A 17,437-nucleotide genomic window follows, 5' to 3' on the forward strand; every position below is an offset into this window, starting at 1 on the left:
ACTATTTTGGATTTTACTGTGTATACAAATATGACGAACAAACAGCTGACTCATACACATTTTGCATGCCAGTCGTGTGGTGATCTCTTATCCACATGCTTCGATTTATCTGTGAAGATTTAATTTGCACTCACATATTTGAGCAGTTTTGCTCAAATCTCCGAATTCAACTCCGAGGTTTGTGCATATCTCACATCTGTCAGATTTCCTGGCTACACACTACTTTCTGTCTGTGTAGTAGTAATGTGCCCGGGCATTTGCACAAGCAGTTCGTTGCATGTGGACAACACACATGACCAATGGATGGCAGAGGTCTGCCAAAATATCATGGGCTCCGTCTGGAGATCAAGTGGGAGACGTTAGTTTCACTTGAAGCTTACTGGGAAGTGATGTGAAAGTGAAGTGCACTTGTGCAGCAAATTTGTCGACTGCTAATGAGTTTCATGGTCGCATCGGTTTTTAGGGAAGAGAAGTGGGTGGGTAAACCCCCAGAAATCATCAGATATTCGAAAAAAATATTGAATATTTATGACAAGCAAGCATATAATTTAAGCTGTTCTCTTGGTTGGAATCGCGACATGTTCGGAACAGCCAAATATTTGGGACAAACAAAAACACAAATGTCATTGCTGCACATTACAATTACAGAAATTTAATTTTTCGTTTTTTAATCAGACTGGGGCCACAAAGTGAACAAACTTACTGTTAGAGAAAGTGCTCTTATGTTTAACTAACATCAAATTCCACATGACATACTTTATCACATTAATAAGGTAGTTCAAGAAGTCATAACATGTAAGGTTTCATGGACGGTGTCTTCATTAATTAAAACTTCTGGGCTGAATTGCTGTGGTCCATATATAAAGCTGCTTCTCCTTCCTGACGTTTCGTTGCCTACTGCGGGCAACATCTTCTGAGGTGAGTGTTTCATTAGCTCTACTGGTTACTCTTGCTATAAATTGTGTAAGGAAAAGTTAGAGTATGTGAAATGATGAGGGACTTGCGTATAAACATATATCACATTTGCCCTAAACATTTAAATTAAAATGTGTACTTAATATTAGAGTCTGTCATTCTCTTTGTCTGGTTGTTTCATAAATAACTCAAAATCATTAGATGAAACCCATTATATCATGACTATTACTATGAACTTTCCATCAGTACTACAAGTTTCAAAATGCTAATTACTACGAAATTGAAGGATGAAAATGTATTGTTATATTTGTATTACTTCTTAATCTTCTTCAAATGCACTTCTCAGAGTGGTATGTGGCTCCTGAATAAGTATAAATTCTAAAGTAAAGTTCGTATTCAGCGTCATCAAAGTGAAACGAATCAACATGGTCAAAGTGAAACGAAACAAAACTACATAACTGTGCTTGATAAGTAGTCATACAAGTCGCAAGCAGGCAGCCCTAGTGCCATACATCACATGCAACTCATCAGATTTCATGAGAATCCAAACGATCAGCGATCGATAGCTGCTATCTGAGATTTTCCCAAACACGTTGGACCTCAGGAGAAATAAATGTTACTCGAAGGTAACTGTGAAGTAACATCAAAATGACATGATTTCCGTAAAAATCGATGCAACTAGGTCACTTGGTAACAGTTGGCAAATGAAGAATTTTGTTAAAAACCATATTGGATTTCGTTGTTGTATTATAAGTTGTATGTTATGGCCCAATGACTTTTCAATGGATTGGCACATTGGATATTTATCACAACATGTCACTCTTGGTACAGTTAGTTATAATTAAATGTGAGTTAAAGATGCATTGGTGGTAAAAGTCTATGGCAGTCTATGGCAAATGATTACACTGACAAAGCAGTTAGTTATTCTGGATAACGACAATGGTGTTGTCAAAGTTAATTTAGATCTTTCTAAGTTTTCAGTGTGGTTAGCCATGAACTCCTTTTAGGTAAGTTGGGGATAAAAGGAACAGAAAACAAGTGTGTTCAATCATGTTTGCAAAATAGTCTACAGGCTGTGGAACTCACATCAGCTCATGCTGGTCATAAAATCAGGTTATAATCTGATGCAAGGAAAGTGTTAGGCAGACTTCTGTTCCATTTTTATATAAATGATGAACACACATCAGACACCACTGTCAGATCATGTTTCTGCGCCCATTATATCAGCACTAGAACTTATAATCTACACAGACGTATTGTAAGCACCTGCAAAAGAGCTGTGCACAAGCCTGGAATTTGGAGTTGGAAAAGTAAAGCCCGTATTACACGATCATCCTTAGAGAACTCCACAAACGAGTGACGAATAGCAGCGATCCATCGCAAGCAGTATCGCTACGAACAGTCGTTCTGTTCGAGTAAGCCGCATGTGAGAGATCTGCCAAGCAGTTTCAACCAATATCAAGAGCGCTAATGTGTCGAGAAGATTTGCTATGGGAACTAAACTGAGTGATGTTTGGGAATCTCTGTCGACTACAGCTGATAAAGTCATTAAATTCTTGCAATCATGTATCGGTGCCAACAGCCTGGTCCTAAATGTGAAGAAAACAAGCTGTATAAAACTTGGGAAAATGAGTCGAAACTTAAATCACTTTTTGGTGCTTGATGGAAATGAGAAAGGATATGATGCACAAAACTTTTTGGAATATACGTTGACTGGGACTTACATTGGAAAGACCACATAACTAATCTCTCCCAGAAAATCAATAATGCATGTTTTGCTCTGATAATTATTTTTAAGGTTTGCTCCCCAGATGGTGCTAGAATGGCTTACTTTGGTTACTTCCAGTCCCTTGTATCTTACGGAATAGTTTTCTTTGGCAAAATTAATAGCTGATTAAATGAAGTTTTTACATTACAGAAAAGGGCTATTCGAATATTGTCACAAAGTTTGGCTAGGACTCATTGCAGAGCCCCTATTTAAAAAGCTGTGTTTGCTTATTGTTCCCTTCGTGTTCACGTACACATATGTGTTTATGACAAGAGCTGGACTTCGTGACCAGCTAACCAACTCCAATTATCACTGGTATAATACGTGCAACTGTGGGTCCTTCCATATAGAACAACTTAGAACAACCTGCACTCAAAGGCATGAGAGCCACTGTGGTGCCATTCGTTTTAGTGCATTGCAAACACACATAAAGAGGCTGGAATCGGAAACGGCCTTTAAAGCAGAGTTGAAATCGCTTATGATTGAGAAGTGTTTCTATAATGTAAAAGAATTTGTTAGCTTAAAGGATTACAAGGTTCTCACTCATTTTTTTCTGAACTGATGTACCATCAGTTCTCTGTTTGTCTCTGCAAAGAATGTTCCTGCATTTGACTTTCTATTTCAGATGCAGTGCAACACACCTCTGCTGTGAAAGGATCTGTTGCTAATCTATTGGTGATGCTTATGGTGTCAACTGGTTCTCGTGTGTTGATGCGTTATACCGTTTAGCAGTGCTATATAATGTGCTATTGGGTTTAATTTTCTGAGAGGTGTTTTAAACCAAAGTTTCGGGTTTATCTACATCACTGGCTTTTTGTGCATTTTGTACTATATAATTTGTTCATATATTGTCATTTTCTTCAGTAGTGTTTTTATTTTCAAAACTCCTTTTTCATTTATTTACTTACTGTGCATGTTGCACTCACAATGTAGATGCTGTATTTTACGATTCCTGTTTCAATCCTTCACCGAGCGAGATGGCTACTCCAGTCCTAATCTCCTGGAGTCACATTCAGGAGGATTGGAGTTTGTTCCCCACTCGACTATCCTGACATGAGTTTTCCATGGTTTCCCCTTATCGCTAAAGTGAATGCTGGGACAGTTCCTTTTATTAGCCCAAAGCCGATTTCATGACCTATCTTCACCTTATCCTATTCTGTTTTGTTAATGTTTTATATGTGTATATTGTTTGTGTATGTTTCTGATATGTCTGATACTGTTGCACCAAAGTGGTCTATGGACGAATAAATACATAAGTTCTTGAGAAAGGCGTTTCATAACATGGTTAATACATTGTATTCCCCTCAAATATCACTTATTTTTTGCAAGTATTCTTGGGGATACGGAGATCAACTGCCACTGCTGTTAATAACAGCAATTTATTTCACACAGCAAATCTTCTCGACACAGTAGCGCTCTTAATATTCGTTGAAACTGTTTGGCAGATCTCTCATGTGCGGCGTGCTCGGAAAGAACGACTGTTTGTAGCGATATTGCTTCGATGAATCGCTGCTATTCGTAGCTCGTTTGTGGGGTTCTCTAAGGAGCATCGTGTAATACGGCCCTTAAACTTCCAACTCCTACTTTCGGGTCTGCGTACATCTCACATCTGCGCAAAATTCGATTGCAGATGCTTACTATTTGTGCAAATTTTAGGCTCTCCCGCAGATGTAATGGACGTAGATAGAGCGTGATGTGTTAAATGGCCTTTATAGTTGCATATTATCCAGAAGTTGTGAGCTCACTCTTTGAGCATTTATTGAATTCATGAGTCATTTGAGTCCTGATAGATTACCCAAGATTTGTATATCCAGTTATTCGTTGTTTGCCCAAATACGTTCTATCCTCAAGTCAACTATCGATACAGTTTTGTAGTTCCCCTACGTTGTGGTTGTTTATAAATTCCTATTACTTGTCATTAATGTATGTTTTCTTGTTGGTTAGCTGGAAATGAAAGGTTTAAAGAGTCTGCATGTGTTTTAATTTTTCGTTGATAGTATTCCTTGGCGCAATTAAATAATCAGCTTGGCAACACTGCATATACTGAACATGGGGAGTGAAGCGTTGGAGTAATGTCGGATATGTGTTGTCGTTAGATTCTGTTGTGTTCCTGACACCAGGGCCAGTTCGTTTTATTCTCCTTGGTGATATTTTTACGACATGGGAAGATCGAGAACACGAAGCAAATCACCGAAAAGGCGGCACAAAAGTAAACACTCTCGGAAAAGATCGAAGTCTCGTGACAGAAGCTCTCACAGCAAACACAGTGAAAAGACAAGGGAAAGGAGCAACAAATCAAGGTAACTTGTATTCTAGGCGTGTGTACTGTGCGATTACTAGAGAAATTCCAGAAACCTTTATATCATTTATCGTTGATTTTACTGTTATGTTGTTATAAATACAAAAGTTCTCCACGTTGTTTAAAACTGATGGCTGGACGAACAGCCATTCGCAATGTACAGTAACGCTCGTCTCACTAGCAGATTAAAATTTTGCCATTGTGCTGCGACATTAAAAAGAATAGTTAATCACCGTTTTGTTTTTGTAGAACTGATCAATACGCCTTTGAATCATCTCTCAGTTAAAAGGAAATGTAAACAAACTGTCTAATACGTGGACAGTACAAACGAATTTGGAGCAGTAACCCGTGCCCACTTTATTGCCGCGTATGAATTTTTCTTCATACGAATTAGCAAGAGTATTGATATGTCTTTATTTATTTATTCGACCTTTGACTATTCGGTGCATCAGTGCAAGTCATGTTGGATACGTAACAGAAATAATATATACATATATAAACATACGTACAGTAGTGCAGGAACTTTTATTGGGCTTATCAAACGTTTGACCACCACTTTAGCAACTTGAGAAATCAGGATGGCCGGACGGGGTACACTCGTCTTGAATGGGAGTCCAATGCATTAACACTGCCATAGCCAACATGCTCAGTAAATGATTTGGAAAGAAAACTCCACATACCTAGCCTACAATGATCTTACATCATGTGCAAGTTGTGGATTAGATGTACTTTTCAGTCCAATGTATCCATAGTGAGGAAGTCCCTAGGGTGTAGAAAATGTCAGAAAAAAAAGAAAGAATACACAGTAAATATTGACAAATAAAAGCAGATATGCTACTTTATCTTCCACAGACCTCAAATGAAATGTCCTTCATGGATGTGCAGTGCAATAAGTAAACAATCTTGATAATATTTTTATTTAAAAGATAGTAAAGTCAGTAATACAACAAGAATACGAAATTTTGTTGTGTGCATCTCAAAATTATAAACATGCAAATACCTGTGAACACTATACCTTTTTTTATTGCAACTGGTTCCCTGTTTTGAGGAGAGATGATGTACTGCATCTGAAACAGGAAACCAACACCAGAAATAGTCTTGTGCAAAGTCATACATAGGTGGTACACCTGATAACAGATTAAAAAATAGTGAACCAAGTTAAAGGAGGGCCTCGTATTTCTGCAATTTAACATATTCTGTACATATACTGTTGAAACTCTTCTCCACAAAAACTGTTTTTAACTCTGCTCTAAATGCTGTATCCTTCTCCTGTGTATTATACAGATTGACACCAAGTGGCTCAAATGTCTGAGTACAAGTTGTCGTTACGTGTTCTAGATGGAGGGGACCCTTGATTGCAAGTGTTATAACTGTGGTAATTGCAATTGTTTTGCAGGTCTCCAGTTTTAGCTCTGTCATCAATACACGCTTTTGTATGTATATGGAGGGTACAGTAAGCATGCACAACTTTTTAAAATGGGTCCTGCAGCGAGCTCTTGTAGAGCTGTGTCACGTGATTCAGATAGCTCTTTTGTGTAATATAAAAATTTCATTTAATTGATTATTAGTTTTAGCCAAAAAAAAAAAAAAAACTTCATATTCTACAAGGGACAGGAAGTAACCAGAGTAAGCCACTCTAGGATCTTCTGAAGAGCATACTTTTGTAATGATTCTCAGAGCAAAGCATGCCGAAGTGAAGTCTCTTTGAGAGTTTAGTTGTATGCTTTTTCAGTTTGTCTTGATCAACATAAGTAAAAGTTTTGTACACCAAAGTATTTCCTATTTTTCTCCCTAGTACCAGATAGAGATATTGGTCTTGATTCATTTTTTCCAAATTTAATGTAATTTTTTTTTCCTCGTTAAGGAACAGTTTGTTGACTTAGAGCCATGAATTTGTGGACTTGAGGAATGATTAGTTCTTGTAGACAATGTGTCCTTAATATAGCTCACTATTACAGAAAAATGTAATCTTATCTGCAATTTCTGAGCACTGTATGTTTTTATCTGAATAAGGATAGAAGGGGCCTAACACACTGCCCTGTGGCACACTTGTTTCAACTTTGCATCAGATTCTAATCTGGTTTTGTGACTAGAATGAGCTCATTGGAGTTCCACAATCTGTGATGTATTTTGCAAATAAGCTACTTGCTTTCCATCTGTTTTAACCCCATTATTCTTAACTTATGTAAAAGAATTTCATGACTAATGGTACTGAAAGCTTTAAAAGGTTTACATTATCTTCTATGACACTGTTGTTTCCTAGGTTTCTTATTATATCATCTATGTAATCTAGTATTGCCGTTTTTTTTTTTTTTTTTTTTTTTTGCTTCTGGCTGTTCAGAAGCATCTTGATTGCTGGTCCGGATCTTCTGGTCATTTAAGTACTTGTTGTCTTGTTTCACCAGTCTCAAATACTTTGGAGAATCTGATACGAGTGATATGGGTCAATAATTTTCAACTTTGTTTATAGCCACTTATGAAGGAAGGTATCACTTTCAAAAATTTTTGTCAATGGGGTAACACTGTCCCAATGAATGATAAGATAGCGCCATGAGCCAAAGCCATTGTAGCTTCTGAATCGGCCTTTATAAGGTAACTGGTTAGGTAATATTGCAGGTTTTTTTTCCCCCCCAAATATTGTTAGCAGCGTTTGTAAGTGTGGTTTCTCATATCTCTTCCCTATTTCACTTTTCATATTTACCCATGCAGATTTATATTTATTGCCAAACAGTTGTTATGATACTGTAACTTCTAAGCAGTTTTGTCTTAGCAATTACATGTCAATATATTTATAAACTGGGGATCTTTCCATTTGAGAAGAGAGACCAATAAAAGTTTATTGGAGAATCTCAAGTTAACTGTATCTGTGGTGATGCAAAAGTATTGATTATTTAAAGGAAGTCTCGTAAATATTTTAGTATCTTCAGGAATTGTTCCCACCAAAGAGAATAACTTTGACTTCTGGTTGTATTGTATCCATAAGCTTGGGGTGTAAAAAAGAGAAGTTACAACTCCTTTTAATAATGTTCTTTCTCACAGAACTCTGCTTTAATTTATAAATGGAAACATTTTTATGGCAAAGTCTTTGAGGTGTATGAGGTCTTAGATTTGTAAGTTTAGCATAAAATTTGTAGTCCTGCCTCATTTGGGGATTGGTGAAAGCAATAGATACAGAAGGTCCATAAGTTATACAACTTCTTTCCCTTCATTTATTGCTATTACTACTTGAAACTTTTTATATTTTTCTCAGTGGATATCATCTGAACCTTGTTGTTTTTCAGAGCATCTGATAAAAGGGCAAGGAAAAATTTTATTGGGTATTTCAATCTCTTACAGTAGGTATCAATTTGCACCTTATTACCTAATGTCAGTTGGTAATTTTCTTCGCAGTTGTTGTAAGTGAAGAAAGTTTTCATGAAAAAAGAGGGTATTGAACTGAAGCTTGTCATATTTTAGGTGTTACTTGGAGCCTTTGTTATCAATTCACTAACTCACAACCAGTCATTAATCATCTTCCAGCTTAACCTTAACCTTGAGCTTGGCCTATGCAACAGATCAGTATGCATCAACAACTAAAATTTTGTATTCTCACTTAATGACTGTGTTAAGTCGCAGTCAAATGGTCACCTTTCAACCTAATGTGGACTTAATCTATGCTACAGATCAATCTCTCTGGCTGTGGTATGAATCAGTCTGTCCCAAAACCTACATTAAAAAATATAATATAATGTAAAACAAAAAGTTTTTGATATTTTCCTCTCTTTCTGGTTGTACACACATGACACATTGACCAGACAGCAAAGGAAAATTAGGGGAATATATTCGTTTAGTCACAAAGTTTTGTGCAGTGGTAGGTGGATGGGATGCTGTGAACAATATAATAAAAATCCCCACTGATGAGGTGTGAGCATGGGGAGGGATGGGTGTGGAGGTGTTTAAAGGTCAGTTTTTGGAGTTTTTATTGGATAACTCAAAAACCGCGTATCCTAGTGAAAATGTTTACCTGTAAAAAAAAAATTAAGCTACATTACATTTCCTACAAAAAATGTCGACCTTTTTACTCTCTACGACAAATAGTTTCCTTGTTGCTGGATATGGAAAAATCATGAATTATTAAAAATGTTTTAATTGTTTAAAATCAGTGTTTACTGTTAAATGAAGTGGGTTAAGAATAAATATCACATGCCTGTACAACATCTAAGTGCAGTAGCACTATATTAAGGGAAAAATCGTGTTCTGGTTGTGTAACAGGCAGGAGAAGGGAAGGTACATTGGCAGCTTGTGGTCATGCAGTTCCCTCCTGTATAGATCTGCTAAGTTCCCTCCTGTATAGATCTGCTAACTGAAGAGCGAGCAGACGATTTCCCACACTTTTTACCTCACTTTATGTCAAGAACCAACTACAGGCTATACCACAGAGTTACACAAACCCTCAGGAGTGTACCTTATGAATTGCTGGCAGACATAGCCGAGTGTTTAGTTTTCACATATAACTTTGAAACTGACTCGTGTTTACTTAGTGGAGCTACTTTCAGTTTAGTTAATCGGTTGGTAAATGTGGCACCTAGCTGCTGATTGTTTGGCAACGTATTGTAAAACCATGTAATTGTCCCTTGGTGAATTAACAAATGGCCAGAAAGTTAATGCACTTATCTCGCCATTAATTATGTTACTGGTAGACTACATAAATTTCTTCCATTCAGGAACTGTTCACAGTTGTAGAGTGGGCTGCACTGAATGGAGCCATGTAGCACACATCCACAGTATATCTTCCAAGGTGGTTGTGACTGTTGGATGGAGCGGGACTGATCAGGTTCAAGTGCAGAGATGTAATTTACTGTACAGTTATGCATTTCTTGAATTCTGTTCCGTAATACCTAGGTGATCAAATTCTGTTGCAGAGGGAGACCATTTAAACTTCTGGCCCTCTTTAGATCTTTGGAGAGCCCAGGCTTGATACCCCTCATCCCGTGCAAAGTATTCCAGCCAGTGATAGTGGAGACAGTGAATTTAATATTGTCAAATCAATATTGACAGTCTATCATATTTTGGATAGATTTTTCAGTTTGGTAGGCAGTTGACAGCCCGGCTATTGAACTTTTTTTTTTTACTTAATAGCTCGTTACAGTTGCCAATAAGTACTCATTTCATAGTTAAAAATAACTCCACTGTATTAATGCACACTCAATGAAGTTATTTTGTCTGCTCAAATAAGAGAATTGGACAGTATATGCTGCGGAGGTGTAGTCTGTCCACAAAATGAAGAGTGAGTGGCACTCGTGGTGAGGGAAAGTGCCTCTCCTGAAAGAGCTCCACCACCCCTCACCCAGACGGAAGACATTACCTAGGTGGACGCCCGAAATTGCCTTGGCCATTAGAGATTAGAGGCGGGTCTCCAACGCCATGAGCGTCCATCAATGGAACACCTCATTTCCTTTAAATGGCTCCAAACCCAGGTCCACTACCTCATAAAACAACTGAAAGAAGAATGCTGATGGAGGTGTGTTGCTACCATTGGACCTTCTACCCCTACGTCACTGATTTGTGTAGTGGCTGTCAATGATTTTGCTGCACCTGAAGGGTTTACAGTGTCACCCTCCCTAGAAGCTGATAGCTTCTGCATCTGCTATTGCTCCTTAACTGTGGGTGTTGCTGAACTCTGACTGCAGGGTGCCTTTGGCTCTCACCCATGGCTCCCAGGTTTTTTTCCTCCAAGATATATGTCATACACTTCTGTCACTATCGTACTGTCCACCCAAACCAGAATTGGAGTATGGCTTAGCATTGCGGATGCTGGACCCAATACTCCATTGTGGGATCCAACTTCCAAGAGATGCCTTTTGAACCAGTCCTATGAACAGCCTACTCATGGAGGGTGGTGTCTTACCCTTACAATTTAGGCGCCAGTAACTGCTACTAACTATACAATACACTTTCGCTGTTCATCTTAGCATTTGAACTATGGTGTCCTTTTTCCTGCAATGGAGATCTACCTTCCACAACAGGCGAAGGGCTGGAGTGACAATTGCTGTTCACGTGCTGAGTCTCCTTTTCCCCCCCAGTCACCCCATATCAGCGAAAAATCGTGTGCACTCCTATGGTGTGTACCCCATTGTTGGATCTGCATAGATCTCTCCTTTGGATAAAAAGACTCAGTAGAACCTATGGTGTTTTCCCCACCTGTTCCTGGACAGCTTTGACACATTTCTGGTCTCAGGCGTGTTATACACTGACAGCTCTATAATTGATGGATGATCCGGTTTTGCGTACACGCGTACAAGATGCAGTGAACTACACTCCCTGCTGAACGGATGCAAGCCAATTTTGTTCTTGGACTGTCGAGTCGTTCTTATTCGGCAGTGACTCCTCTATTAGTCTTCAGTCTGACGACCATTGCTACCCTAGAAACTGATTGGTTGTAACTATTCAGGATTTCCTTCATGTTCTCCACCATGCTGGATGGTCTGTAGTTAATTGTATTGACACTTGGTCACATTGGGATCCCAGGGAATGAACATGATAACTGGTTGGCCAAGTTGGCTACTAGGGTCCAAACTTTGGAAATGGGGTACTGGAACTGGACCTTTACTTGACTGTACACCAACAATTGTTGGGGCCCTGGGATGCAGATTGGAGTGTCCTGGTTTCTCCAAGTAAACTGTGAATCATAAAAGAGCACAGTACCCTGTGACAGTCTTCACTTCATGCTTCTAGCAGGGAATCTGCTGTCCTCTGTCGGCTTTGCATTGGCCACACTGGCTGATCCATGTCCACATCATCCAACATGGGGATCCACCCCACTGTCAATGTGGTGCCCGTCTCAAGATGACCCATACCCTTCGGGACTGCCGTAATTTGGCCACCTTCCTGCGAAACATGAAACTTGCAGACATGCTAGTGCTAGCAGATACCGCTGTAGCATTTGATTTGGTTTAATGTTTTACCTGTGAAAGTGGTTTTTACTCCTCTCCATGATGTAGGGCACCTTAGCCTCATTGGCTGCTTGAGGGATTGTAGAGGTGACCTGTCATCTGCTCTGACCCAAGTGTCCCATTGGCTACCCTTGCAAGGTGGTCTGGTCTGGCTCCTGCCCTTTCTACCTCTTTAATTCAGTTTATTCGTTTACACCTGTCATTGGTTGACAGACTCACTGTTATTATCCTCTTTCCAGAGATTTTATCTTTTCCATGTAGCTAGTTTCTTGTGGCAACATAGGGTGTGGAAGCACTGGTTAGATGCAAAGGGTGTGTTTCCGGCTGCATAACATGTCTCGGGGGCCTCCAGTAGCTTTTGGAGTGGGACAGCTCTCCCGTCATCACCCTTTCACCCCCTCTCACTTCTGTTAGCTCATGTCGCGTGGTTTTCTTGATTCTCAGATACAATCGAGTCCATTGGGATTTGTCTTTTGTCCTCTGGGGACTATTCCTGGCTTGACATATAGGATTAAGGGACAGATGACCTAGTAGTTTGGGCCCTTTAACCCCATCAATCCATCCGTCATTCCATGGAAGTTTGCCGTACACAATGACTAAGAATCAATGTCCCCCCCTAGCAGTGTAGAATAGTGTGCAGAGATTAGCATAGATTCCATCCATATGCATTTTTTGCTTTAATATTATTAATAATTAATACCTGTATTCCATGTAGCATTAACACACTTGATGGAAAATAAATACCTCCAGGACATGTCTGCTCATGGCACCACCAACATAGAGGGTTGATATAACTTCCTGAAACAAGCTGTAGTAGCTTCTTGTGACATAGTTTTGTAGATAGAGTTGGAAACCATCTGCTTGCTCTTCAGTTTGCAGACTTATGAAATAGGAAATTACATGACCACAATGCTGCAACCTACCTTACCTAATGCTTGTACGCCTACCTTCCACATCTGGCCCCTCCACCACGTCACATCTCCTAGAACACAATTTATCCCTAATGCACTGAGATGTGGTACACACTTTTAATGTTTGTTCTTAACCCACTTCATTTAACCTTAAACACTAATTCTACACCTTTAAAAACTATTTTTGATAATGTGGGACATTTCCATCCACTGCAACAAGGAAAGTCTTGGTGGTAAAGAAAAAAGAATAGGGCATTTTTTGTTGGAAATATAACAGAATTTACTTATGTAATGGGAAAAAGTTTTGAATTATTCGAGAAAAACATTAAAAAGTGACCTTTAAATGCCTCAAGTCAGTGGTGGAGATTTTTGTTGTTGTTCATAACATTCCTTCCTTCCACTGTACAAAAATTTTGTGACTACACAAATATTTTTCCCTATTTGACCATTTGTGGTCGTTGACTGGACTAACAATATCATTACATTGCTAGTCAATGCCAGTGTCTGGTATTGGTAGATTCAGTTGGCATCATTGTAGTTAAATACTTGTAGGATATTTTATCTAAGATTTTCCATTAGCTTATACAGCTATTGTTAAAATTTATTTGCACAGAATTTTTTTTTTTTTTTCTTGTGGTAGTGTTATAGCGTTAACTTTTCTTTCAGGTTTCCAGGCTAATCTGCTGTTATGTAACATACAAAACGACACACTTTCTTTTTTGAGCATAACAAGTTTGCTCATCTTCTTAATTCCATGACATTTTAAATTGTTTCAAAGTGATCTGTGTGCCTGTCAGCTGCTTTCACACTTCTACAGTTGTACCAAAGAAGAATTCCACTTATGCAGGAATCATCTTTCCCGTCATTCAAGTGGTGATCAAGTAAACCTCAGCAAATGCTAGTGCAGCTCATGACCACCATACACCCACAAGTGTGGGGAAAAGCAATGAACTACAGTGGAGTTGCCCCCACTGCTCTTGCAGTGTCTTAGTCTGTTACAATAATCAGTAACACCGTACTCACATTTTTATGTCACTATTACAAAGCTGAGGCATCACATAGAAAGATATTAGGTAACATCCGAGAAAAGTTATATAAATCAGAAAAGCTACATTTTGTAATAATTAGCTATTTTTATTTGTGCTTGCCGTTAAGTTTCATCTCCTGGTAAAAACTGTTTATGTTGGGCACAGTGTTTTATACTCCTAGGAAACAGTATCAGTTTTCAAAGTTTGGTGGATGTTGGAGAACATTATGTTAATGATCATGTGGGAAAATCCACAGACTGTCAAAAAGATTGAAGATACTGTAGGAACCCCAGCAACAAAACTGGTTTGTTTCATCAAGATTCTCATTTAGAGTGAAAAACATTGAATGCAGATGGACATCTCACCTTGAACAACATTCGAAAAATCCTCATTGATATCTTAAAAAAATGCAAGGGTGTACATGCTTTTATCATTGCTGTTATAATGATTCATTTAATATGTTGTTGTTGTGGTCTTCACTCCGAAGACTAGTTCGATGCAGCTCTCCATGCTACTCTGACCTGTGTGAGCCTCTTAATCTCCGAATAACTACTGGAACCTACATCCTTCTGATTCTGCTTACTATATACGAGTCTTGGTCTCCCTCTATGATTTTTACCCCCCACACTTTCCTCAAGTACTAAATTGGTGATTCCTTTATGTCTCAGAATGTGTCCCATCAGCTGACTCCTCCTTTTGATCAAGTGCCTCAAATTTCTTGTCTCCCCAATTATATTCAGTACTTCCTCATTCGTTAAGTGATCGACCTATCTAATCTTCAACATTTTTCTGTAGCACCACATTTTGAAAGCTTCTATTCTCTTTTTATCTAAACTGTTTATCATCCATGTTTCACTTCCATACATGGCTACACTCCGGACAAATACCTTCAGAAAAGAGTTGCTGACACTTAAATCTATATTCAATGTTAACAGATTTCTCTTCTTCAGAAATGCTTTTCTTGCCATTTCCAATCTACATTTTATATCCTCTATACTTCGGCATTCGTCAGTCATTTTGCTGCCAAAATAGCAAAACTCATCTACTTCTTTAAGTGTCTCATTTCCTAATCTGAGTTCCTTAGCATCACCCAGTTTAATTCGACTGCATTCCATTATCCATGTTTCCCATTTGTTGACATTCATTTTATATCCTCCTTTCAAAACACTGTCCATTCCGTTCAACTGCTCTTACAAGTACTTTACTGTCTCTGACAGAATTACAATGTTATCGGCAAACCTCAACGTATTTATGTCTTCTCCATGGATTTTAATTCCTACTCCAAATTTTTCTTTGGTTTTCTGTATTGCTTGCTTGATGTACATATTGAATAACAGGAGGGATAGGCTACAACCCTGTCTCACTCCATTCTCAACCACTGTTTCCCTTTCATATCCCTCGACTCTTATTTCAGCCATCTGGTTTCTGTACAAGTTGTAGGTAGCCTTTCGCTCCCTGTATTTTACCTGTGCTGTCACCAGTATTTCAAAGGGAGCATTCCAGTCAATATTGTCAAAAGCTTTCTCTAAAGTCTACAAATGCTGTAAGGGTAGGTTTGCCTGTCCTTAACCCAACTTCTAAGATACATTGTAGGGTCAGTATTGCCTCATGTGTTCCTGCATTTCTCTGTAATCCAAACTGATCTTCTCCGATGTAGGCTTCTACCAGTTTTTCCATTCTTCTTCTGTTAAGAATTTGTGTTAGTCTCTTGCAACTATAACAACTATGACTTACTAATTTTACACCTGTCAGCAGCTGCTTTCTTTGAAATTGGAAGTACCACATTCTGCTTGAAGCCTGAGGGTATTTCCCCTGTCTCATACATCTTACACACAAGGAGGAAATGTTTTGTCATGGCTAGCTCTCCCAGCACTATTGCACTTACTGTAAATTTCATTTTTTAGATGTTTGTATTCCCTTTCACCTACTTCATTTGCTGCATTTTTAAATTTCTGCCTTTCATCAGTTTAATATATGAAAATTAAAACTGAGTCTGACCATTTTTCTGTAAGTTTTCTTAGCACTATTGTTCAAATTGAGCTACGGTTATAGGCTTGGGAGTGGAAGTAAAAGAACAAGGTAGTGTGCATATGTAATTGTTTTCTGTCTGTTTAATCACCCCTTGTACTCAATTTGGTACTGAATTTCAAAGAATTATGAGAAGATTTTATGTGCCTCATGCAGAATGGCATTATGGTGTTTCTGGATTCCTGAGAGAGAGAGAGAGAGAGAGAGAGAGAGAGAGAGAGAGAGAGAGAGAGAGAGAGAATATATCGTGAAATAGATTTGCTGTTACTTCCCAGAAGGCTTCAGGCAATGATTACTTTGCAGAGGGCTTCAGGAAATGATTCTAAGCAAACACCCCATTCTCTGCATAGTTATTAATTTTGTTTTTCTCTGTAATTTGTGTTATGCATCACATTGCATATTTCCTAAAGATAGAAGCGCATTATCTTCATTGATCATAATTAAGCACCAATTTTGTGTTTTCATTAACTTATCTTTCATGATGATTGCTGTATAAGAGGTGAAAATTTTGGCTTCATAGGCCTACACAATGCTGTTAAAATATGAAAAAGTAATAACATAAAACAGTTCTCAGTGAAAGCAGTTAATCAGGGTTTGAACCATTTCGTCTAATTATTAAAATTATACAATTAGAATGTACTGGCAGTAGAGTGTCTTTGTCAAGTCAAAACCCTCAAGAGAATGTGTACATCACACTTTTAAGTCAAACAAGACATCACCTCCCTGCAAATCATCGGAGAGCTAGTCTAAAAAGACACTAATTTGAAGATACAGTATCAGATCTAGTTGCATCTACATCCACATGATTACTTAGCAGTTCAAACTTAAGTGCTGGGCAGAGGATTCTTAGTACACCTCTCAGAATATTTCTCTAGCTTTTCAATCTTGAAGAGCAAGTGGTAAAAATGAACACCTAAGTTTTTCCGGGCAAACTCTGATTTCTCATATTTTATCTCGGTGGTAATTTATTGCTATTTAGGTGGGAGTCAGCGAAATGTTTTGCATTTGAAGGAGAAAATTGGTAATTCAAATTACATGGGAAATAAAGAGCATACCAAGTGCAGTGACTAACTCTTTAAGCTGTTAACTGAGTGACCAATCTTATTCTGCCAAGCAGTGATCATTGGCTGAACTCGAAATGTTTAAATTATAATGTTACTGCACACTACCATACATTGTGTTCATGTGCTCATTTCAACACTTAGTTTGCTTCTACACTGTTTTTTTTTTCTTCTTCCCTTTAGAGTAAATAGGCAGAAATATGTAAATTGATCAAGTTACCTTCCATTAGGGACGTGGGTGCACTCAGTGACTGTGATGTGATTTATAAATTACAGAGCGCAGCATTCGGTCCTCTTCTTTTTCTTTCTTTCTTTCGTTCTTTCTTTTTTTTCCAGGTTTTATTTGGCAGATCCATATTACTCAAAGAACTGTGACTGTTGCCCAAACAACAGGGAACTGACATGCGTTGAGACTAGAAAATAGTGCTTTGACAATGGCTGGATTTGCCAAATAAAACCTGCATATAGGACAACTGATTGCTGCGCTCTATAATT

General features: G+C 38.3%; 1 protein-coding gene across 1 annotated transcript in view; it reads left to right on the forward strand.

Annotated features, from left to right (window-relative positions):
• Positions 1-4,702: 4,702 nt before the first annotated feature.
• The window catches only part of LOC124777669 (UPF0430 protein CG31712), an 84,684-nt gene continuing 71,949 nt past the window's right edge, over positions 4,703-17,437 (forward strand). Inside the window, exon 1 of the mRNA XM_047253150.1 lies at positions 4,703-4,983. Within this exon, the coding sequence (XP_047109106.1) occupies positions 4,844-4,983 (140 nt within the window). The 5' untranslated portion in view covers positions 4,703-4,843. The remainder of the gene's footprint in view (positions 4,984-17,437) is intronic.

Source organism: Schistocerca piceifrons, chromosome 2, assembly GCF_021461385.2.
Source record: "Schistocerca piceifrons isolate TAMUIC-IGC-003096 chromosome 2, iqSchPice1.1, whole genome shotgun sequence".
Classification (NCBI taxonomy): domain Eukaryota; kingdom Metazoa; phylum Arthropoda; class Insecta; order Orthoptera; family Acrididae; genus Schistocerca; species Schistocerca piceifrons.